The sequence below is a fragment of the Lagenorhynchus albirostris genome, chromosome 1 (assembly GCF_949774975.1).
Source record: "Lagenorhynchus albirostris chromosome 1, mLagAlb1.1, whole genome shotgun sequence".
NCBI lineage: Eukaryota > Metazoa > Chordata > Mammalia > Artiodactyla > Delphinidae > Lagenorhynchus > Lagenorhynchus albirostris.
In genome coordinates this window covers 86,120,522-86,144,251 of record NC_083095.1, presented here as the reverse complement: position 1 = coordinate 86,144,251, position 23,730 = coordinate 86,120,522, and the positions used below count along the sequence as shown (strand labels likewise).

Genomic DNA, 23,730 nt, shown 5'->3' with positions numbered 1-23,730 from the left:
AATGTGGTTATAAGAAAACCCATTTTTCAGAAGTGTATACTTGATGTAGGATTGAAATGACATCACGTCTAAAAGTTGCTTTAAAATGCTTCATCAGAAAAAGGAAGGAGGGGAGACAAAGCAAGCATGGTAAATCTTGACATTTGCTGAACATGGGTGACAGGCACACAACTCTCTCAACTTTGTGTATGTTGGAAATTTTGCATAAAACTTAAAAAAAAAAAAAGCCTACCTAGTACTCTAAAGACCAGATTGGTAAGCAAACATAACAGTAATAGACATTAATTGGGCACCTAATATGGGCAAGGCCCTGCGCTAGGCCTGGAGGATATAAAGAGGCAGACATAGTCCTCTGCTCCAAGCAGTCTGGAAGATAACATAGCCTCACCTTGACTGAATGTGAGAAGTGAAGGAGAAAAGAAACAAGGAGGATCCCAAAATGAACCCAGGAGTCAGAAAGAGAGTGTTTCACTTGCTCAGCATGGTAGGTGGGCTGGGAAACTGACTGGAGCCAGCAGGTCGGGTGGGAGGGGAGGGGAGGGAGGAAGAGTGCAGTCTGAGGCAATATGAGACAGAGTGGCGGCAGGACACACACAAGGAGACGTATGTGGTAGTCAGGGTCTAGAGCACCCGGAAAATGAGGCTGAGATTCTCCCTCAGCAGATATGATCAGAGCAGCAAGAGCTGACCCTCAGAGTGGGGGCAGGGAAAATCTTAGAAGACATCAACTACAGAGAAAGAAGAGAGTGATCAGGAGAAAAAGCGATGAGGAAAAGAAGAGTAGACACATTTTTCCATTTCACAAATGGAGGAAACCGAGGCCCCAGGAAGTAAAGATCGCTGCCCGGGCGGCAAGGCTGTAAACCTCGGCCAGTGCCCCACGGCGGCCTCCGACGGCTGTACCTGCGCAGTTGGGCTGAGTGCCGGCTGCAGGGCCTTCGGAGGCTCAAGGAACTGCACCTTGTCAATCTGCTTCTGCGTTGAGGCCCTAGGACCAGGGCACCAGGGCAGGGGGCCGGGAAGGGGGGCCTCCGGGGACAGTCATCCTGGAGCCAGCACAGCAACCTGAGCTGCTCCGGTCTCCTGTGGGTCCCCAGCAGCCTCGGCTTCTCGATGGTCCTCTTCAGCTGGAACGAGACCCTTCTCTGCCGGCCGTTCCGCTCCGCCACCCGAAGCGCGAGTCTCCGCAGGAGCTGCGGGTGCACCACCCTCTTCTGGCTTTGGACCAGGGGAGATGGCTGAGTCTCAGGGTCTGTCTGGCACCATGAATCAGATGGAACAGCGGCTGCAAGTTCTTTCTCTTCTACACGGTCTTGCTGCAGCTGCTGCTGCAAGCCGGCCGGCCAGGTCCCTTCTCTGAGTAGCCACTGCTGGTCTGCGAACCAAAAACACCCTGAGAGAAGGTCAGCCCGTCCTCCCTCCCTGGACTCAGGCACCTCTGGCCACGGCTGCACCTGCACAGAGTGAAGAGCTGGCCAGGGTGACGTGGTGGGATGAGGGCCACGTGGCCCTCTGGGGCAGGAGTGCCGGGCCCCCTGACCACAGGGCAAGTGGACGAAGCCCCGGCCTCAGCAGGGCAGCGGGCACATGCTAGGGCCAGCAGCAGAACCTGGAAAAGCACGCATGAGGGCAGTGAGGAAGGTCGCTTCCTTATTCTTGCTTCCAGCCCCCGTGTAAGAGCCTCTGGTCTCTAAAAGAGGGGAGAGAACCCCTAACACCAAAGATTCCATCATATCACAAAGAAAACAAAGGAGAGAATACAGAGGGCCAGGGCAGTGTGGAGAGATGGGAAGGGGAAGCAGGCTCCTACCGTCTTTAACCTGTTGGCTGGCACACGTCCCGTCCAGTTCCCGTTCCTGTTTGGTTCTAATCTGTCCCGCTAGGATTCGCTGCCTCAAATCCCCCACGAAGCACAGCCGCTGCTGCTGAATCTGGGCCCCACAGGGTGTCTCTCCAGCCCTTGGTGGCCTGTGGTCCTTGTCACTCTGCTCTCCCAGCGCTTTCCTGTCACAGGGGCCGGGGTTACCCGGGGGGAAATGTAAACCCAGCTCAGCAAACACCTCCACGGCCTTAGCCCCTCCCATGGAGTTCTGCATTCAATAAGGCAGAGAGGGCTTTGGACTTCTGGCAACTTGGGACACACAGGCACGGTGTCACAGGCAGCTCATGATGTCACAGTGCGGGAGGGGAGAACAGTCCTGAGACTAGCATAATCTTAGACTGTGGGTTTAGCAGAAACACAAGTTCATTTTGGTTAAGGAAAATAACCAGGAAAGTAAAGCGGCTGTTTTTAGAAAACACAACATTTTAGCTAAATCAAGAAACTTTGTCCTTTAAAAAAGAATAAAAAGGTATCTGCTAAAAATCTGTTGTAACTAGATGAGAGCAGAAGCTCCAGAAACACTGTGGGAATGGAAACCCTCTCCTCCTTGTTCAGCGATCACGACCGCACCTCCACTCCTAAAGCAGAAACCCTCTTGATGTGGTGGTAGGAGGAGAGGGAACCCAGATGCACGCCAAGCTGTGTATGCAGCAGGAGTCCCAGGGGAGAGCTGGTCTCCACTCAAGGGCTGTTCTCGGTGAATGAGCCCTGGACGAGGGTTCAAGAGCTTTAGACTCGACCACACCTTTCAGAGATACATGCTGACACGTTTACTGGTGAAACTGTCCAAGATTTGTTTAGATCCAGTGGGGAGGAGTTGGGGATATAAACGAAACAAGATTAGCCATGAGTTGATCATTTGTAGTGTATTTAAAATTTTCCAATAATACAAAATTTAAAAAGGTTTTCTTGGGACTTCCCTGGTGGCACAGTGGTTAAGAATCCACCGGCCAATGCAGGGGACATGGGTTCGAGCCCTGGCCCGGGAAGATCCCACATGCCGGGGAGCAACTAAGCCCGTGAGCCACAACTTATGGAGCCTGCACTCTAGAGCCCGGGAGCCACAACTACTGAAGCCAGCACGCCTAGAGCCCGTGCTCCACAACAAGAGAAGCCACCGCAGTGAGAAGCCCACACACCGCAACAAAGAGTAGCCCCCGCTCGCCGCAACTAGAGAAAGCCCGTGCGCAGCAACGAAGACCCAATGCAGCCAAAAATAAATAAATAAATTTATTTTAAAAAAGGTTCTCTTGGCTTTCATGAGGACCCAGGCTCAATCCCTGGCACCTCCACCTAAAAAAAAAAAAAAAAAAAATTCTAGACTACAGTCATGCTTTTACTCTGCCACCAGGTTCTTGTGTGACCATGGATAAGTAAGAGCCTTCCTCTGAAGACTGACAGCTTCTCCCCTCATGCTAACCTCTCCCTAGGTCACACGTGACTTCTATGCAAGGGCCTCCCATGCTGTTTCCGCAGGGCCTCTCCGTCCCTGTCACTCAGGTTTCAAAAAGAGCCAAATGCACGGGGCTCCGCTCCGGGCTGGGAGGGGGAGCCTCTGGGAAGGGTCAGGGTCTGCTGGAGACCGACACAAAAGCCCCAGCCAGCCTCGCTTATCCTGCCCTCGGCCCTCATTCCAGCCCCAGGAGGCCACGGCTCTCAGGCTTGGAGATTCTCTAAGTGACTTAACACTAGAAGCAGATGGCAAACCATCTGAGCAGTGTGCTCTGAGGGGTCCATTCCACTTAGGAGGTTTATCACTTTGTAGAGCAGAATGAAAGCAGAGGTCCCCAAACTACAGCCTTCGGGCTAAATGATGCGCTGCCTGCTTTGTGAATCAAGTTATTGGAACACAGCCACATGTGTGGTTTATGTATCGTCTCGAGGGCTTCCGTGCCTCACCGGCACAGCAGAATAGCTGCGGCGAAGGCTACAGCACAACCTGGCCCTTCACAGAAAGTCTGCTGCCTCTGTCTTAGAAGAAATTAAGATTTCTTAATGTAGCCCTAGGAGGACAGCAAAGGAGGGACGGGTGGGAGAGTGAATAGATGGATGGGGGCGTGGGTGGGAGCTGACACAACAGCAGGCTCCTCTCTGGAAAGGAGGCTGGGAGGTGACTCAATCTACAGTGAGTCCAGGAATCAGGAGGGGCCCAGGTACCTGTGCAAGTGTGCTCTGGGGAAGACGGCTGCTGGCTGCTGTGGGCAAAAGGGCAACACACAAGAGTGGAAGGTACAGAAAACAGGAAAGGCGCCGTTCGTCACACATAAGGAAAAGGCCAGGGATAGCAACTGGAATAAGAAGCCAGTTAGTGCCACACAAACAGAAAAAGCAGTTAATGGAAAACATTTTACACATATATTTATATGTATCACGCCTGTGTCACAGCTCCAAATTGTGTCTGACCACAGACACGGCTGAATTACAAACCCGAGCCCATCAGAGGGTCTTAGACACACCCAGCTAAGATCTACAACATCAGATACAAGGGGTAGGAAGGAGATCTTTATTCTGAATTCCCTGAGAGTGTTCAGCTTCCTTCTCTGACTGTCCCCGGACCCTCAGACTTACAATCTGCTTCTCCCTAGAAGAGAGCTCCTCCACGCTTCCCCGGGGAAAGCTGTAGCCAGCCTGTCAGCTTCTACAGACCCAATACAGCTTCCTCCATAGCAGCTGCAAGCCCACAAGGAGAGGCTGTCTGGGAGGAGCCCCACAGACATGCACGCTTGTCCGAGGAGCCATACACCATCAGACTGAAAATGTCTCCTGTGCTGAGTACATCGGCCAAGTTCCCCGAAAGCATGTGAAAAAGAACAAGCCGACCTAATGCTATATGTTGGGTAGATCACCAAGGGCCAGTCTTCAGTAACCTGCGGCCAAGGACCTCTGTCCCTCTCAGACGGTGCCCTTCTCCCTGGGGGACTCCAGCAGCCCCAGCTGCTGCCGGGGCTCCATCGCGCCCTCCGGCTGCTCGGCGCCGGCAGCTTCCACAGCAGAAATGCAATGGCACCTACCCGCTGAGGTGGCAGAGGTTGTGGCAGCAGCAACAGGGTCCCCCGGGCTCTAGGCACTTAAGGTTAAGCTCCCAGAATTCCCAGGGGGAAAATGCCAAGAACACGGACAACAGACAGTTTTCAAGGACAAACTCTTCTCAGGTCCAGATCACTCACTGCTGCAGGGAGAAAAGGAGGCCAACAGGCCAACTTCCCCTGCTCTAGAGTCAGTTCTGGCTTCACAGGCTCCCCACCAGAGAAGCATCCCTCCAGAGAGAAAGAGGGCGGAAAGGAAACCTGGGACACGGGGAGGCTTTGGAGCCGACCCCACCCAAGAGCATATGAGAGACCCTCGTGGAGACACAAGCCCAGACGGGGAGCCCTACTGACGACATGCTGGGCTCCGCACACTCACTTTCTCTCCCGGCCCCTCTGCCCGCTCAGAGCCTTGAGCCCACACCACCCGCTGCTGCCAGGGGCTGGCGCACGCGTGCTGGCAATGGTAGCTGGGCAGGACCGGCCTGGCCCACAGGCTCCCAGAGCTGGAGCTTAAGAGCGAGGGCAGTGAGGGGGAGAGGCCTGATTCTCCAGTCCCCCTCTGTCCTCTGCATGAAAGGGTGCATTCTTGGTGCGACTGAAAGGTCACGTCCATGCCCATGGGGCTAGAGAGCCTGAGAAGACCTTAAAAAGGCAGAAGCCCAGTGTTCTCTGGGGTGGATGGGTCCACTGGGGCAAGGTGGGAGGACAGGAAAGCAAAAGGGAGGCCACCTTCCCGGGCAGCCCCTGCCGTGAGGGGCTCCCGGCAGCGGGGCTGTGGGGTGTCGGGCACTGGACAAAGTATTCCATGTGCACTCGCTCTTTCAACCCGTGTCACGAGGACCCCTGGGAGGGAGACGGTAGCATCCTTACTTAGAGGTGAGCCAATAGGCTCAGAGACTCAGTAGCTTGCCTAAGGTCACACAGCTTTTCTGTCGTACAGCCAGGAGGTAAGGCCGCTTTACTCAACTCCAACGTATCTCTTCAGCATCCAAGGCTCTTTAAGTTGCAGAACCGTTCCCTGTAGACCTCTGGACTTTGGGAAAAACACATCCTCAGTGCGACTTCCCAAAGGAACTGACCTAAGACAAGGCCTCCTTTCATGACTTCACTACAAAAAGGGAGGCCACTCTGACAAACAAGAGCCCCGGCCTCAGTCCTGAGTCTACCTTGATCTTGATATGCTCCACCCTATGTCACCCCTCAGGGCCCACAGTCACCCAACACTGACCATCCTCCCTTAAGCCCTGAAGCATCGTCCTCTGGTCGTCAGCAGCCCTCCTGTGAGCACCTGCCTGCTGCTCGTACTACCTGCCTCAGAGCACTCCTGTCCTCATCCAACATCTCACCACCGAGGTCTGCCCCAAGGCTATCCTCAGCTGCCATCAAGGCTCCTGGCCTGAGCAAAGAGCAGCAGGGGACCAAGGGCCATCAGAACCCTCCCAGGCACCCTGTGCTCATGGTGCTGAACAGCCCCCCACACCAGGGGTCGCACAGGTACCGGGTCCCCTGCTGACATCTTCTACAGGAAGTCTCCAAGTTACAAGGCACTGTGGCTTTCAGAACAGGACACCATTATTCCCAGGATCCAACCCACAAGGCATCTCGATCTGGGAGGGGGCTTCTATGCAGAAATGGATAAAGAACGACTATGAAGAAGAAAAGCAGTTCCCATGAGTCATGTAGAAAACTCGGACCCACACTCCACAGTCTCAAGGCAGGTGAAGCGAGTAGCACAGGGCAGAGCCCCAAGATAGTTTCATGTTGGTCCTGGAGTTCCTGCCCCTCATGCATAGTACTGGACCCATGGTTATGAGGAAAAGAGGCTTCTCCATCTCACAGTCACTTTAAAAACTCAGAGGAAGCCACAGTCCTGGAGCTAACTGACACACACGTGAGCTCGCACACAGGCAGGCCAGAATTTAAAGGGGTTAATAGAACTTAAAGAGGTAGGTCCAAAAGCAGCAAAGCTACCCACAAATACATCAGGTGTAAATCTTGCTGACAGAGGAAGGTGGCCACAGGAAACATCATATGATATATACCTCTTTCAGTGATGAAGAAAGTTGCAATACCCAAGGGGCAATGAATGAAGGCCACAACCACCACCCTGACAACCACCAGCTGAGCGGCTAGCTCAGCGTCCTCAGAACACTCGCCCACGTTGGTTCAGACCAGGCCTCATTCCGAGCTTGGCTGCTACACTCATCTCCTCCCTGCTCCATGTTGTAATGAATTAAAAAGCAAAACCAAAACGTCCCACAGCAGAACGAGCAGCTGTCTCTCACCTTTCCTTCCCAAGCAAAGGGCAAAGACCCAACCGGGAGGCAGTGACATCTCCGTCCAAATCCAGCCACTCCAGAGAGCCACTGCTACCAACAGTCTCTCCAACCTGCAGACAAGGAAGGAAGCATCATCACCCCCATCCCAACAGACCCGGACAAAGCCCGACCCCCTCCAGAAAGGAGAAGCGGGGAGGTCAGGAGCCACGTGGAAACACCATGTGCTCACCTGCCTCCTCTGCCGAAGGACGGCGGCCTCTGCGGGGTGATTGAATCGGAACTTCTGTGCTTTCCCCAGGGTTATGACTGCTCCTGTGGCACAGAGACCGATGCGAATTCAATGCACAGCTCGTGTTCTGAGCACATGTAACGTGCAGGCCACTGTTCTGGGGCACAAAGTCCTGCCCCCACAAGTTGATAATTTAGCTGAGTCAGTAAGATATGTATTCATTGGATACCGTACAACGTATGTATTGAATTAATGAGATGAACAGGAGGAGCTCTGCTATTCCCAAGGAAAGCAAGATGAGCTCCAGGTGGAGTAGTCAGGGAATGCTTTGTTGAAGAGGGGTATCCAAGCTCAGCCTCAAAGGACAGAGAGAATCTGAATAGATTCATAGTAGTAGTAATAGTGACAGTAATCATGATAAGGGATGTTTTCTAAGTGCCAAGAACACTGCTAAGAACATTACACAGATGAGCTCATTCAATCCTCACAACGATTTTATTATTATTCCTATTTTATAGGAAATTGAGGCTCAGAGACTTTCCCAAGGACACAGAGCTAACAAACACAGGTACTAATTTCAGAGAGTCACTCTCTACTCTGGAGCCCTGGAATTGGGGCTTGTTTACGGGAAGAGGACTGTATTAGGGAATCTTCAGATCTCTGGGGGCAGAGGCTGGGTGTTCCATCATTAAAGCCTGCCTCACTGAGTTCTCTGGGTCTGGCCCATGAGAATGGAGCTCGCCGATCACTCATCCTGGCATAAACCGGGCTGTAGGGGGCCCTACCTTGGGTCAGACGGCAGGAGGCGGTGACCTCCCGGCCATTGACCGTGCAGCGGGCCCCGCGGGCAGGCCGCAGAATGACGACCCCACAGGCGCTGGTGATAGTGCAGTGGTCTCTCTCGATCCACTGACCCTGCAGGACTACAGAAGGGGGCGGGGGTCACTTGGGTGGAGGCACAGCCCAGAGAAACACCTCCTCCAGTCTTCTGATGAGATCAGAATCCAAATCTGGAAGATCTCACATCATGACAGGAGAGGAAGAGCCACCACCTGAAACCACCCAGACCTGGATCATCCCACCGTGTGGGTCTCCTCCTATCATGTCCCAGACCCACAACCTGTCAGGGAAAGAGGAGCGGCGCCTCAGACCTCAAAGATTCCTTCCTCTCAGAGCACCATCACGTTCCTCTGAAGAAACCCGTCCAGCATGAATACCTGCCACAGAGCATCGGACCCATATGCTCTGTCACTCACCAATGTCCTGTTCCTGGTCTGAGTCAATCCTTCCTATTTTTGTTGTCCCCTCCTAAAGGGAAAAACAAAGCCATTTTAGAGAATAAAAAGGGATGCAGCCCTGCCCCCAAAGGAGAGCCCACCTGTTTGAGCGTCATCACCATCCTCCCATGCCCACCCCAGCCTTTTCCACACCACTTCTCAGCTTTGCTCCAGGATGTTCTGACTGCTCTGCCCACTCACGCTGCAGCCCAGGAAGCCCCTGAGACGGTGGGGTCAGAAAAATGCATGACTAAGCAGCACCAGCTTTTTGCAAAGTCCAACTAGGGCTGGCCGGCTCTTTTCTGTCCCATAGCCTGGAGTTAGGCCGTCAGAGCTTCTCTAGTCTGAGGAAGTGGGCACATGGGTATAGCTTTCTCCCGGGGCTTAAGGTTAATGTGGTCCAAGTTTGGTCCAGTCAGTCTCAAAGAGACATGCCTTCTAGGATGATGTATGGAAGCACAGGATTTTTACCTTCTTGGTCCGCAGATGAAGTTTAACAGACACCAGATTCTAAGAAGAGTAAAGCACAAAAAAGCAGCACAAAAAGGAGAAAAGCACATCTAGAATCAAAAAAGACTGGAAGAGAGTACAAGAGAGGAGGGGGAAACTGGAGTTACTATCAATGAATCACTGGGTTAGTAGAAGACAAGGCCTTTGGCCCTTGGACTATAACAATGCAGTTTAAGACCACATAGCTCTATTTGAGGAAGGCAGCAACACGGCAACAGAGATGCGAGTTTAGATATGTATTTATCTTTTCTTTTTTTTAATTAATTTATTTATTTTTGGCTGCATTGGGTCTTCGTTGCTGTGCACGGGCTTTGTCTAACTGTGGAGAGCAAGGGGCTACTGTCTGTTGCGGTGCGCGGGCTTCTCATTGCGGTGGCTTTTCTTGTTGTGGAGCATGGGCTCTAGGCGCACGGGCTCAGTGGTTGTGGCTGGAGGGCTCTAGAGCGCAGGTTCAGTAGTTGTGGCGCACGGGCTTAGTTGCTCCAGGGCATGTGGGATCTTCCTGGACCAGGGATTGAACCTGTGTTCCCTGTATTGGCAGGCGGATTCTTAACCACTGCGCCACCAGGGAAGCCCAAGATATGTATTTATAATTTACCGACTAACTTTTCCCTGTGTCCTGGGCACTGCGCCAAGTGCTTTACAGATAGCTCTCATTTAATCCTCTAACAACCCAGAATGTAGGTATTACGATCAGGAATCTGAAGCTGACAGGGGATAAGCTGCCCAGGGAGCCCACCCACTAAATAAGACAACCCCGGCTAGCATTCAGGTCTCTCCAGGTCCTGTGCCCACGTGTTTCCAACCTCGCCAAACCACCTGCCCAGTGACTGATGTTTTTGAAGTGACTGGAAAGTTCTGCACTAGGCTTCACTATCAGCAGCCAGAAAGGAGGGCCCTGTAGCTCTCCCAAAATCGCCTGAGGAGAAAGACCCCTGGAAGGAATGAACAAGGCTCTGGCTCCCCCCGCACACCCACAACCAGCCAGAGCCCAGGCTTTTCCTCTCAGCCACTGAGGATCACACGATCCAACGGATGCCGGTCTCCAGACGCCGCCATCCAGAATCGAGGGAGGGGGGTCAAGACCACTCTCAGGGGTTCAAGGTCAGCCCTTGAATGAGGCACATTCCTCCCAAAGGAATAAAGGCCACAGCACATCCCAACTTCTAGATCTGCAGAGCAGAAACTACCCCAAAATGTGCTGGCATCTCATTTAACACGGGCTGAGCTGGCGCCTGTGCCTGCTGCCCCTCTGCCTCTTTATGCCTGTTTATTGGGAGGGGCAGCAGCACAAAGGCAGTTATGAGATGAAGTCCAGGATATCAGTCACCTGCTCCACCCTCCCTTCCTGCTGCCCACTCCCCACCTAAGGTACTTCCCAAGGTGACTCAGGCAAACAGTTCCCAGGCCACTGCGAGGGACTAGTTCTGGGTCTGGAACCAAGTTAGCAAATAAAAACAGAGAATCTTGAGTGACTACTGTTATACTACTACCCACACCAGGATCTAAACAAACAAAAAGGGGGGAAATGGGTACAAAACCTGCAGAAATGCCATGATTAGAAGTAGACTGAAATCCTGTTTCCCCAGGTTCACGTCCAGAACATGAGGGAGGGAGTGACCCCCAGTGCAGACTTGGCAAGGACACCAGCACTCCAGCATCGTCCATCTCCGGCCTCCAACTCAACCTCCCCATCATCCTTCAGCCCTCTGCTGCTACCCTAAGCTCTGCCACTTGACGTCTAACTTCATCCACTCACTCCACCTCCGATCAATATATCAGATCAGTTCTACTCAAATACTGAGCATTTTAATCCATCTGGTCTCTCCTTGACCTCCAACCTCTCCCCATGGTCTGACAAATGGAACGATTGATAGCCTTTGGTGTTCAGATTTGTTATTAAGGTAACAGCCACTTCTGCCTGAGGCATTTTCACTGAGATGATTTATACTGTGTCAAAAAAAGAAGCTACTTTAACCTTCTGTCTGGGAGGCTCAGTCTCTGACAACTTCCCCGAGGGCTTATCCTCAGAACACAGACTTCCTAAATGTGTGAGCCGTGCCGACATCTCCCCACCACATGTACTTCAGCAATAGCAATCTGATTTCTCCAGGGATGACAGCAGCGTCACACATCCCCATAGACTCTGTTCCTTTTAAATGTCAGTTTAACGTGCTGGGGACAATTATCAAAATGAAGACTGGATTTTCAATGAGCACAGGGATTTGGGCCACGTAAAGTATGTTCAGCCATCCGTGGGGACTGTCCTTCTATAGTGGGACACTTTTGATGAGGACAGGATATGGGATTACATGGGTCACTAACCCTCAAAACACTTCATTCAGAAGTGAGGCCCTGGCCTCCAGGTGACAAAGAACCAGGGCAGGGAGGTCTTTGTGGAAGGCCTTCACAACACTCTATTTTCTGTGGGTGGCTGCATGTCACGCCCTGGTCACCCCTCACCCCCCAGCTCTCTGGACTCCTGCACACTTTCTTGAAGCTTCCTAAATCTACTCCCTCTTTTCTCTCTTCTTTCCCAGGCAAACCTAGTAATGGAGAAGGGGGGTTGAATGAAGTGGGAAAGTACGGGAAGGCAACTGTTTCAGATCTTTTGATCCCTTTAGCCTCTGAAAGCCGTCTGTGAGCAGCCTGTATTTGCGGGGAGCGCTCAGGAGTGCTGCCGGAATTTCGAGATTAGGATTTCACCTCCATGACTGCACTCCTGTGCTTCAGGAAGCCGGATAAGGAATACAAGCAGCATTATTCTTACTTTAAAACAAGGAAATTTAGGCATAGAGAACAAAAGTAAGAGAGACAGTAGCAGCAGCTGAAAACCAAATGATTGTTCTCATTACTAGTCTTCTTCTGTATTCATACAAAAACAAAACAGATCGCAGTTGGTTGGCAGGCCCAGTTTCCTGAGGGCACACCTGAGGGCAGCTCTGCGGCTTTTCCCTCCCTGACCTCTGGGGCCAACGGCTTAAGGAGAAGGGGGCGTGCGCCCGCCCGCTCACCTTGAGGTGATAGAGCACGACACCTGTGCTGAGCACATCGTCCTCCAAGGCCATCAGGTGTGGCAGGCTGGAGTCGATGACCAGCCCAGCCCTCCTCCTGTTGATGTCCACTCTGTAATGTTCCACGAGGGCCTTCCACTCGTTCCACTTACGGGCCCAGTCTTTAGTCAGCTGGTCAATCTGAGGAGACAGAGGAGGTGGTCCTGGACACTCAGTACAGGGAGCAGATGAACGGTTCAGCGCCATCTGGCCCGATTCCTCACGGCATCACTTCCTCACTTTCCTCCCCGTGACTATTCAAGTCCGCACATGGGCCCTTGCACCTCTATGAGCTCTCTCTGTTTTCTAAGTTTTCCTCAAAAAGCAACTGTTACTTTTATAAATAGAAACTCAATAAATGTTATTTTTAAATTTTTCTGCAATGAGCATGTATTGTTTTTATTTAAAAAAAAAAGTACCATAAATGTTATTTTTAAAAATTATTTGGGGACTTCCCTGGTGGCACAGTGGTTAAGAATCCGCCTGCTGGGCTTCCCTGGTGGCGCAGTGGTTGAGAGTCCGCCTGCCGATGCAGGGGACACGGGTTCGTGCCCCGGTCCGGGAGGATCCCACGTGCCGCGGAGCAGCTGGGCCCGTGAGCCATGGCCGCTGAGCCTGCGCGTCCGGAGCCTGTGCTCCGCAACAGGAGAGGCCACAACAGTGAGAGGCTCGCGTACCACACACACAAAAAAGAATCCGCCTGCCAATACAGGGAACACAGGTTCAATCCCTGGTCTGGGAAGATTCCACATGCCACGGAGCAACTAAGCCTGTGCACCACCAACTACTGAGCCTGCGCTCTAGAGCCCGCGAGCCACAACTACTGAGCCCACATGCCACAACTGCTGAAGCCCGTGTGCCTAGAGTCTGTGCTCCACAACGAGAAGCCACCACAATGAGAAGCCTGTGCACCACAACAAAGAGTAGCCCCTGCTCGCCATGACTAGAGAAAAGCCCACACACAGCAACGAAGACCCAATGCAGCCAAAAATAAATAAATTAATTTAAAAAAATTAGTTGGGATTTGAGTCACATATCTATTGATATGTTTAAATTCCCCTCTTTCCACCCCCCCTCCTATGTGATCCATACTGGGAGTCCTCTTGTGAACTTCTTTCCCAAGGTGCAGCACCTTGAATTCTAATATAAGCTTGTATGCACCTCAAAAACCAACAGAGCACCAAGACGGGTCTCCCCAGGGAGAATGAAGACTATGAAACTGGTCTGAACTACCACACAATAAAAAAATAACAACAGTAATAACTAATGTTATTAAACACTGAGGGCGGGGGGTGGTGTAAATTGGGAGATTGGGATTGACATATATAATACACACTACTATATATAAAATAGATAACTAATAAGGACCTACTGTACAGCACAGGGAACTCTATTCAATACTCTGTAATGGCCTATATGGGAAAAGAATCTAAAAAAGAGTGGATATATGTATATGTATAACTAACTTTGCTGTACGGCAGAAACTAACACAACATTGTAAATCAACTATACTCCAATAAAAAATTAATTTAAAAAAACACTGAGGGCTTACTATGGATCAGGAACAGAGTTTTAAAAATAAACACACCAAGGCTTAGAGGCCTTAAGCTAAGCCCACTTGGGAAACATGAAGGAACAATGTTGAATATAGGGTCCTTTTTATTTCTTACGGTGGAAATTGTTATCAAGGCAGGAAGCTTCTTTTGGGAGTGGAAGAACTGAGGAAGACCAGGAAAAGGAACTGGATTCATCTAAGTCCTTCTCTCATAAAGAGAAAACTTAAAAAAAAAAATCATGCCAAGTTTAGGTACAAGTATTTTATGACTCTAGAAACATTCTTTTTTTGGGCTGCCCTACGCAGCTTGTTGGATCCTTAGTTCCCCGACTAGGGATCGAACCTGCGCCCCCAGCAATGGAAGCACAGAGTTCTAACCACTGGACCGCCAGGGAATTCCTGAAACATTCTTTTTAATGTTATAATCATTGAGTTGAAGTTTGAAAACTACAGGGTACCCGTGAAGGGCTGGGTTGGATTGGGCCCTGGCAGAGGTAGGTGGCAGGGCACATCCCCCTGGAGGTGCTGCAGAGGACACCTCCCCTCTGGCCAGCCTTCATCACCCACTCCTACCTGCCTAAGGTTGTAAGATTAGCAAGCGGCAGGTTCAAGTCCAGGTCTGCCGGCCTGTATAAAGTAAAAAGGCTAATGTGCCTGGAATGAACCAAAAGTCAGACCATATAGCTAAATACAGAATTTTTGAGAAACTTCTGGATATGTGAAGTAGTCCTAAAGTTTAGTTTGGGTAACAAAATATTGACATAGCCAGGATACTTTAATAACATATAAGGATGATGCAGTAGAGTACTGGAAATGGGGACATTTGTTTGCAAGACCTAAATCTAACCTGTCACCAAATAATGCCTGCTACTTCTTCCTTTTAAATGTCACTGGGGGACTTCCCTGGTGGTCCAGTGGTTAAGACTCTGTGCTCCCAATGCAGGGAGCACGGATTCGATCCCTGATCAGGGAACTAAGATCCTGCGTGCCGTGTGGCACGGCCAAAAAAAACAAAGTAAAAAAAAACTTAACACAAGTGATTAAAAAAAAAAAAAGTCTCTGGGAATCACCATTTGATTCAATCTCCCAAAATGTCCTCACCCTCATGGGGTCACAACAACAGTCTCTTTCCTTGTTGATCTCTCTGCTTCCCCCCCAATCCATTCTACATGCAACTGTCATATTAATTTACCCAATATACTCCTTTATCATGTCACTAACTGGGTTCAAGAAGCTGTGAGTAACCCTGTTCATGTCAAGTTCAAACCTCCTGAACTGGACCTCTCCTCCCCTCCCCTCCGCTCCTCTCTACCAGGAACACATATCCTAGCCAGCTTCGCTGCCCTCACACCCCGTGTGTCCACATGTCTCACACCAGCCCTTCTCTCACTTCCATGGCTTTGCTTCTGTTATCCCTCCCTCACCCCAATACCTCTGCCCATCTCCCTATCTAACAGACCCTATCCATCCTCCAAGGTCTAGTTCAAGTTCTCTGCCTTCCAACTGCAGCACTGAGGCTGGCCCTGAAAATTCCAAGCCACATTTGATTTCTTCCTTCCTAAGCTCTTTACGTCTAACTCACGTAAGTTATTTCATTTAATCCTTCTCTAAATGTGCTTCCAACTAGACTGCAAGCCATCTGAGGGCAGGGACTTCTTTGTATCTCCTGCAGCATTGTGCTGAGCACCTAGTTGATGTTCAATGAATACATGTCATTGATTTACTTATTTACTAGAAAATAATTTTTTTCCTAGGCTACTGTCACTATCTGAAGGGAGTTATCATGATCCCCTGGGAAAACAAAGCGGAGTCAGAAAGCCAGTCACCAGCCCTATGACAAACACATCCCCCAACTCAAGGCTCAATGGAGACAAAGGTTGTCTCTATACAGAACCTCTCTGTCCTGGTGCGGGAGCAGTTCTGGCCCAGAAATGATGGAGGGAGGTCAGATCTGTTTCCAAGGTGATGTGAAGCACAACTGAGTCTCCCCAACAGACCCACCTTCAATTCATTTTGGAGAGCCAGCTCCTTCAGATTTTCATCCTTTCCCTCATTCAATGAATGGAAGTTTCTCTGCACAAAGAGAGAGATGTGCTTCATGGGTCCCACCCTCACTCTTGTGAAGGAAAAGATGCAGATAAAGGAAAGACTTTATCGTTAAAATCAGAAACAAATCAGAAGCCTAAGTATTTGGGCTCAGATTGCTACAAAGAAGGAGAATTCAAGGAAATTTTTTCTGGAGGGCCCCATTCCCCGTATCTGCCCACATACAGAACAAGGGCCATTCAGGAAAATGCCCTTTGGACAGCAGAGAGGACACAGTGAGAGGGTGCCCACCCCATCTGAAACTACACAGGTAATCAGAGTAATCACCATCCTATCTCTGGCCTCTGCTCTACAAGCGTCACCTGACTGAGAACACAATGCAGCAGGGCTCAGATACCCTGCAGAAGAGAAGGGGCTCTGGAGGACAGAAAAGTCCTGACTGCCCACATACCAGCTCAAAGCTCAGCAGCATGGCTTTCAGTCTTCCAATCTCTTCCCTGAGTTCTCTGATCAACTTCACGTTTGCATCCTGAAACACAGAGAACTCGGTCACCACTGACTGATATCAGGCCCCGAATGGCTGTGAGATGCTACTCGCAATTAGCCTGGAAGAAGCGGATTACTCCTTGGGAGTAACTTCTAGGGCAGTCTTTTCAAAGTGCGGTCCCAGGATCAGCAGCAACTTCACCTAAGAACTTGTGAGAAATGCAAATTCTGTGGACCACCCCCACTCCCGCAATGCCCCAACACCTATTAATCAGAAACTCTTGAGGGCTGGGCCCACCTGTGATTTAACAAACCCTCCAGGTGATTCTGATACACACTAAAGTCTGAAAATCACTGCCTAGAGCAGGAGGTCAGGTAGGTAATATAATACAAATGCCAGAGCATGTAAGGTGCTAATCTTCCTGTATTGAGTGTGACTAAACTTACCTGACCAATTACATTGCCCTTTATTTTTTTTAAGTCTTTATTGAATTTGTTACAGTATTGCTTCTGTTTTATGGTTTGGTTTTTTGGCAGCAAGGCATGTGGGATCTTAGCTCCCCGACCAGGGATCGAACCCACACCGGTGCATTGGAAGGCGAAGTCTTAAGCACTGGACCGCAGGGAAGTCCCTACACTGCCCTTTAAAACAGTCCATAAATGGGCTGTATGTGGGCCACCCATTTGTGATCCCTGCCCTGGAACTTTTCACCGAAACTGCAAAGTAGATGAGGAACTTTTGGAATATTCTCATTATTAATTCAGCTTTCAAGACTAAAGGATTCCTCATATGCAACTTTTACCCAAAACAGAGACGGCACTGCAATCTGCATATGAAAAAAGGCACAGAGCAACATAAACTTGGAATAAAGGCAGTAAACACAGACACTTTTAAATGATCTTTCCTCGAGTGGCAACAGTGTACAAGGGCTCTTAAGACCAATGGCCTTAGATAAACATCTAAAATAAATTATTCAAAAAAGGCAACTGAATGAAGCCAGTTGAGATATGAGAGAACGGTATGACACTGAAAGAAAGAATTTCACTCCCTCGGCATTTGGAGAACAAGTCTGGCAGCTGGGCTGAGTACAAAGAGAAGGAAATCAAATGAGAGGAAAAAAGGAGAACTTGGAGTAAACTGCTGTACCAGACCAGGACTTCAAATGAAGGTCTCACCTCATTTACCCGTGGCTTGTTGATGATGTTTTTGGCGTTGGATGCATATCTCAACGTGCTCATGGTCTCACTGTAGCTAGTGTGTGCAGGAGACACGGCTGGGGTAGAAGGAGAAGGTTAAAACACACGCCAAGCCTTTCCAACCCAGCCCGTGACCACTGGCCTTGCTGCCGTCGCCCAGGCTGTCTGAGACCCTTGATGAAATGGGCAGCAGTGGCAGAGCACCAGTCTCAACACAGAACCAGCTCCGGCAGCCTACTCACTGGCAACCATGATGGTTCTGGAGTTGCCTCCGAGGCTGTCCTTCAGCAGCCAGGTCAACACAGAGTCCCGGTAGGGGATGTAAGACTGCCTCTGGGAAGGTCCTGCTCCACTGCTGGTCCTGGAAGGAGAGCTAGGGATCCCACTGTCACTACCATCGCTCACTGTGCTGCCGAAGCTCTGGCAGCTGTTGAATACCTGAGAGTTCTGGGCTTAAAAGACAAAAAATAATAAAAGTGGAAGAAAAAAAGAATTACGGAACAAATGCATTAAAACAAAGCAATGGTTGGAGAAGGCAGACTTAGCATCACACTTCCTAATCCCTTTCTGCCTATGACTGGATGCTTTAAGTATGGTCCCTGAATTAGACTCTGGACTCAAGAGATGGAATATTTAAGCCAAACAATTTTGTAGTCTCCCTTCTTTGTGGAATGAGAGTGGTAGGATGATGGTCACATTGTGTTCAAAAACTACAAATACCAATTTTTCATGCCCAAAGCCAGAAGGTAAACTTTATCAGAAAGAACCTTTTAAGTATCTACTCCATTTTGACAAAATGAAAACATATGAGTTATTTTTCAAAGTCTCCCCTCCCACTCTGATAATCCAGGCTACCGTCAAAATACCTAAGGTGGAGATGACGATCCCCAGAGTCACAAGAGACTTGTTGATATTGGCTCCTTCAGTAATCCGGTCCTTACAGTAACTGGGATCTGCTCTTTCACTAAAACACAGTGGATGAAAAGAGAAACAAAAGTGAACAAGAAGACACTATCCTTATAATGCTGTTGAAAAACACTATCCATTATGTTGCACTTTGTGTAAAAGATCCACATAATAAACCCCTTAGAATTCAGTTCCAGAAAAAATGTTACCATCATGTAACAAACTGGCATCCTTCTGCTTCTCAGGCAATAAAAAGCAAACAATTCATTACATTTGGCTGCCAGAGCATTTTGAGTTAATACTTATTCACAGTAATGATACCAACATAGTTTTTTGGTATATACAATTCCCCTTCTGTTTTAATTTCACATATTAATGGCTTTTTGCTGTGTCATTAATGGTTTCAAATTCCTTATTTAAGTAAATGTGAAATATTAGAAATTCACACTTCCAGTTGGCTGATACAATTTCTTCCAGAAAGCACTTAAGCTTTTAAGGGAGTGGTGTACCATATTAATCATTTAGCAGTTTTAAAATAAGAAAATATGCCTTATTTCATGTTACACTTTTTTCTGACCACATTATTCCTGAGAGTTTCTTCTTTCTGGATATGTAAATGAGTACAATTCATGTTTCCTTCTAATACTTAAAAGGCAGTATCTTCTCCCCAATGCCACAGTATTTTTTAAACCTTTTTTTTTTTTTTGAGAGATGTGTAGAGCAGCATAAAATCAATATTAGGTCGAAGGAAAAAAGCACGCTAACTCAGTCCCCTCTACTTAGAGCACTGGTTTTCAATCTTGGCTATACACTGCTGGCACTCCCTCTGACTCCACTAATAATCTGATTTATTTGATCTGAGGTGCAACCTAGGCATTGGGAGCTCTAAAAGGTCCAGGTGATTTTAATGGGCAGCTAAGATTGAGAACCCCTAACATAAAATTTTTTAGCCCTCGGAAAACTACAGTTTCTTAACCTAGCATTCAAACAATTTGTTTCTTTTGTAGTTTTCTCAGGATGACTGAAATGTGTAAAAGGTGGGGAAAAGTTTATTCCCCGTAAAATGAGCAAGAACAAGGTCATTGTCAAGGGAGTAATTCCACTTGGCTTTGAGATCCTAATTACCTGCCTGCTAGGTCCACAAGGTTGATCTTGCTAGAGATTTCAGAGGGGAGGTGGTTCTCCAGGATTGCCTAAAGGGAGAAAAGATATTTAAAGCTTGTCACTTGGAACAATATGTTGTTTTTTTCCCATGACACCCTCCTAACCAAGGTGATATTCGGATTTTTAGCCAACTCACTCAAGAAATCTGTATTCTAATGTGTTCTGAACCAGATGCTCTCAATATCTGACAATCAGTAAGCCCTGAGTCCTGCCATCATTAAAAATGTGAGCAAAACTTCCATAGGGTAGGTGGGCAACCCCCCACAAAGTCTCCCTAGCACGGTTTACCGGGTAAATGCTCAACTCTTCTCTAGGAGGCTCTGGCCCATCAGTAGAGATCCATAGTAGGTTTGGAGGAGCGGATGATGGGGCTTTGTCTCTTGTTAACCAGAGTCACAGCCTGTTAACTTGCTGGGCAGGACTCTGCCTCTCTCTGTTCTATCCAGGGGCAGCCAGCCCTCAAGAGCAAAACAACCTTTCCTTTTTTTAAAAAAATTCAATATGGGGTTTTTGTTGTTGTTGCTTAATTTTAATGTTGTGCATCCATCACTTAAATCCAGTTTTAAAATATTTCCAATAACTCCCCAAATTCCGAGTCTGTTTGCAATCAATCGCCATTGCCATCTCCAGCCCTAGGTCACCACTCAATTTTCAATCTCTATAAATTTGTCTTCTCAGGATGACACAGATGAGTCATACAATGTCTGGCTTCTTTCACTGTGCATAATTATTTTGAGATTCATCCAGGTTGAGGCATGTGTCAAAAGTTCAATTTTATTGCTGAGTAGTATTCCAGTGTATGAATGTACCATGGTTTATCTATTCACCTCTTGATGGACATTTGGGTTGTTTCCAGCTTTGAGCAATTACAAATAAAGCTGCTATGAATATTTGTGTACAAGTCTTTGTGTGGACATACGATTTCTTTTCTCTTGGGAAAATACCTAGCACAATGGCTGAATCATATGGTAGGTATATGTTTAATTTTTAAAGAAACTATTAAATTCTTTTTCAAAGTTGTTGTACCAGTAGTATAGTGTATGAGAACTCCAGCTCCTACAATCTTGCCAATATTTAGTATAATAATTCTTTTTAATTTTAGCTATTTTAAAAGGTGAGTAGTGATAGTTCATTTAGTGTTAACTTGCATTCCTCTAATAATTAATGATGTTTGCATCTTTTCAAGTGCTTAATTGCCATCTGTATATTTTCTCTAGTTAAGTATCAGTTCAAAATTTCTAACCACTTTTTTTGAGTTGTTTTATTATTGAGTTTAGAGAGTTCTGTATATATTCTGGATACAAGTCTTTTATCTGACATATGTTTTACAAATAAATTCTCCCTGTGGCTTTTCTTTTTATTCTCTTAATAGTGTCTTTTGAAGAGCAGAAGTTTTAAATTTTGACCAATTCCAAATTTCAATTTGTTCTTTTGTTCAATTTGTGTTTTTACTGCCATATCTAAAAAAACTTTGCCTAATCCAAGGTCACAAATGTTCTCCCATGTTATTTTCTATGAGTTTAATTGTTTTAGGTTTCACATTAGTGCCTACGATCCAGTATGAGTTAATTTTTGAATAAAGTGTACACTAAAGACTTTCAACAAATTTGGCAATTGTTTTTGGCCATTATTTTTCAATTTTTTCTTATGCCTATTTTCTCTTCTTTCTTTCTGGGATTCCCATTACACTTATGTTGACACACCTGATGTCCCACAGGTCTGTGCAGCTCTGTTCATTTTCCTTCAGTTACTCTTCTTCAAATTGGATGATTTCTATTTGTCTATCTTCAACTTCACTAATTCTTCTGCCATCTCAAATCAGCACTTGAGTCCCATTAGTGATTTTTTCATTTCTGTTATTGTACATTTCCAGAATTCCCCCTTTTAAAATAATTTCTATCATTTTATTGAAATTCCCTAGAGTCATTATCATCATGTTTTCCTTTAATTCTTTAAAACATGGTTTCCTTCAGCTCTTGGAACGTATTTATATTAGTTGCTTGGAAGTCTTTGTATGCTGAATCCAACATGTGGAGCCCTTACAGTCAGTTTTTTTTTTTTTAATTAATTAATTTATTTTTGGCTGCTTTGGGTCTTTGCTGCTGCACGTGGGCTTTCTCTAGTTGTAGTGAGCAGGGACTACTCCTCATTGTGGTGCGCAGGCTTCTCATTGCAGTGGCTTCTCTTGTTGCGGAGCACGGGCGCTAGGCAGGCGGGCTTCAGTAGTTGTGGCACACAGGCTCAGTAGTTGTGGCTCACAGACTCTAGAGTGCAGGCTCAGTAGTTGTGGCACATGGGCTTAGTTGTTCCGTGGCATGTAGGATCTTCCCAGACCAGGGCTCGAACCCATGTCCCCTGCATTAGCAGGCGGCTTCTTAACCACTGAGCCACACCAGGGAAGTCCCTACTTTTTAATTTTAATGTTTATTTTCATTTTAAATGCCCAGACTGATCATATAGATATTAAAGTACTTTGAAATGTTAAAAGTAAAATGTAGGTCAAAGATATTTTGATTAGTCTTTATGAAATGCCTCTACGCTTTCTGAGTGTGTAGCTTAGTAGACTGTGTGTAGGTCCTACTTATAATGTTAGGTCATATCAGAGGACCTATAAAGGGAAAGGTAGGAAGAAAGAAAAAGAAATAGGAAGGAAGACAGGAAATCAGTCAAAAGGGACAATGAAAGGAAGAAATCTAAGCAAATATAAGTGGTAACCAACCTGCGTATAGTAGATAGTGAAGATGGCATGGGATCTGCTGCTGGCCTCATGAACATGCGTTGCTGCTGTGATTCTGTGTATATAAGGGAAGAAAATTAGGACAAGGATTGTTTATGCATGTTGATCTTTAAGGATCCAAGGGGAACACAAGAGATGTTAGTGCTGAGGTTCACAAGTGAGGATCATGAAACACACGTTATTTAGTCTGTTATTGTTAGGAGAGTGGCCCCAAGAGGGCAGGAGCAGTGCTCTAGGTCCTGATATCTGAGAATAAAAGCGAGTGTAGCTTCATATTAAACCACAATTAGAACTTTTTTTAAGCAACAGAAGTTAAAACTCAGAGTTGAAAGCGTGATACTAAAGAGTCATCAACCTGTAAGAATATCCCTAAAACAGACCCATTTAAATAAGACAAATGGACGTAGAGAGCTTGCTGGAGAAGAAGGCTCAAAGACAGAGAAAGTAAGTCATGATTAAACACAGAATATTAACCTTATAGTGCCAGAAAGGGCTAAAATGAGATCTTGAATTACATGAACATCATGCTTAAGCCAGGTAGAATTCATAGGCTCCCTGAAAGATTCATTCCAATCTTGACCCTTAAAGTCAAGAGTCTTCTCTTCATCTAAATCTAAGTCAATCTTGCCTCAGTTTAAGACCAACTCATTGACTTCTGTTCTCAGAGGAGTTACAGAATTGAAGAGTCAAAACCTAGAGGCTGATTTATTCAAGGATAAGAAGGACAAGGTAAGAAGGCCTGACACTTAAAGATCAAGGAGCTCAGGGTACCCTGAAGACATGAAGCAAGTGCCTCCAGAACAGTTCCACGAAAGCCAAGGAACAGAATGTTAAATTTAAATTTCTTCCTTTATGTTCAGTGAGCTCAGACGTGTTATTAATAGGGTACGCAGAAGACTCTAAATCCCAATTTTTTTTTTCAGGTAAAAAAGGCTATTTTGGGGGTGTAAAATAACATTCTGGGTATTTCATAGTAACTAAAAATAGAGTATTATCACAATTTACAATAGGTTTCAGGAGAGTCAATAGTATTTCATAGCAGATTCAAAACAGTCTTTTTTTGAGTAACCTTTACAGTATGCAAAACTAGAAGAAAAATGGTTTTCTGAAACATTTTAAACTATATATAAACTATATTAAAGTATATCACCTCTATCAAGGAGAGGACAGTGCAGGCAAGAATCTGTTCTTTGATGAAAAAGAGCAGAAGTCGTGTATTATAAGACAAAGCATAGAGTAATACTCTGGGCTTACTGCCTAATATTATTATACCCAAAACAAACTCCAGCTTCACCACTAGTGAGAAGAGCACTAGATCTCAGCCACTGCCCCCTGCACTGGGTACACTTCTGTTCTGAGAAAGGCCTGCTGATTGTGGAT

At 47.3% G+C, this 23,730-nt stretch overlaps 1 protein-coding gene across 1 annotated transcript in view; it reads right to left on the bottom strand.

Annotated features, from left to right (window-relative positions):
* Positions 1–23,730, bottom strand: part of STARD9 (StAR related lipid transfer domain containing 9) — a 130,092-nt gene that overhangs the window by 30,209 nt on the left and 76,153 nt on the right. Inside the window, exons 9-22 of the mRNA XM_060148443.1 lie at positions 22,333–22,405; positions 19,575–19,642; positions 18,410–18,507; positions 17,786–17,995; positions 17,523–17,620; positions 16,312–16,389; positions 15,816–15,887; positions 12,221–12,400; positions 8,676–8,727; positions 8,205–8,342; positions 7,420–7,502; positions 7,197–7,300; positions 1,811–2,004; positions 904–1,375 (exon numbers count right to left, since the gene is read on the bottom strand). Of these exons, the coding sequence (XP_060004426.1) occupies positions 904–1,375; positions 1,811–2,004; positions 7,197–7,300; positions 7,420–7,502; positions 8,205–8,342; positions 8,676–8,727; positions 12,221–12,400; positions 15,816–15,887; positions 16,312–16,389; positions 17,523–17,620; positions 17,786–17,995; positions 18,410–18,507; positions 19,575–19,642; positions 22,333–22,405 (1,920 nt within the window). The remainder of the gene's footprint in view (positions 1–903; positions 1,376–1,810; positions 2,005–7,196; positions 7,301–7,419; positions 7,503–8,204; positions 8,343–8,675; positions 8,728–12,220; positions 12,401–15,815; positions 15,888–16,311; positions 16,390–17,522; positions 17,621–17,785; positions 17,996–18,409; positions 18,508–19,574; positions 19,643–22,332; positions 22,406–23,730) is intronic.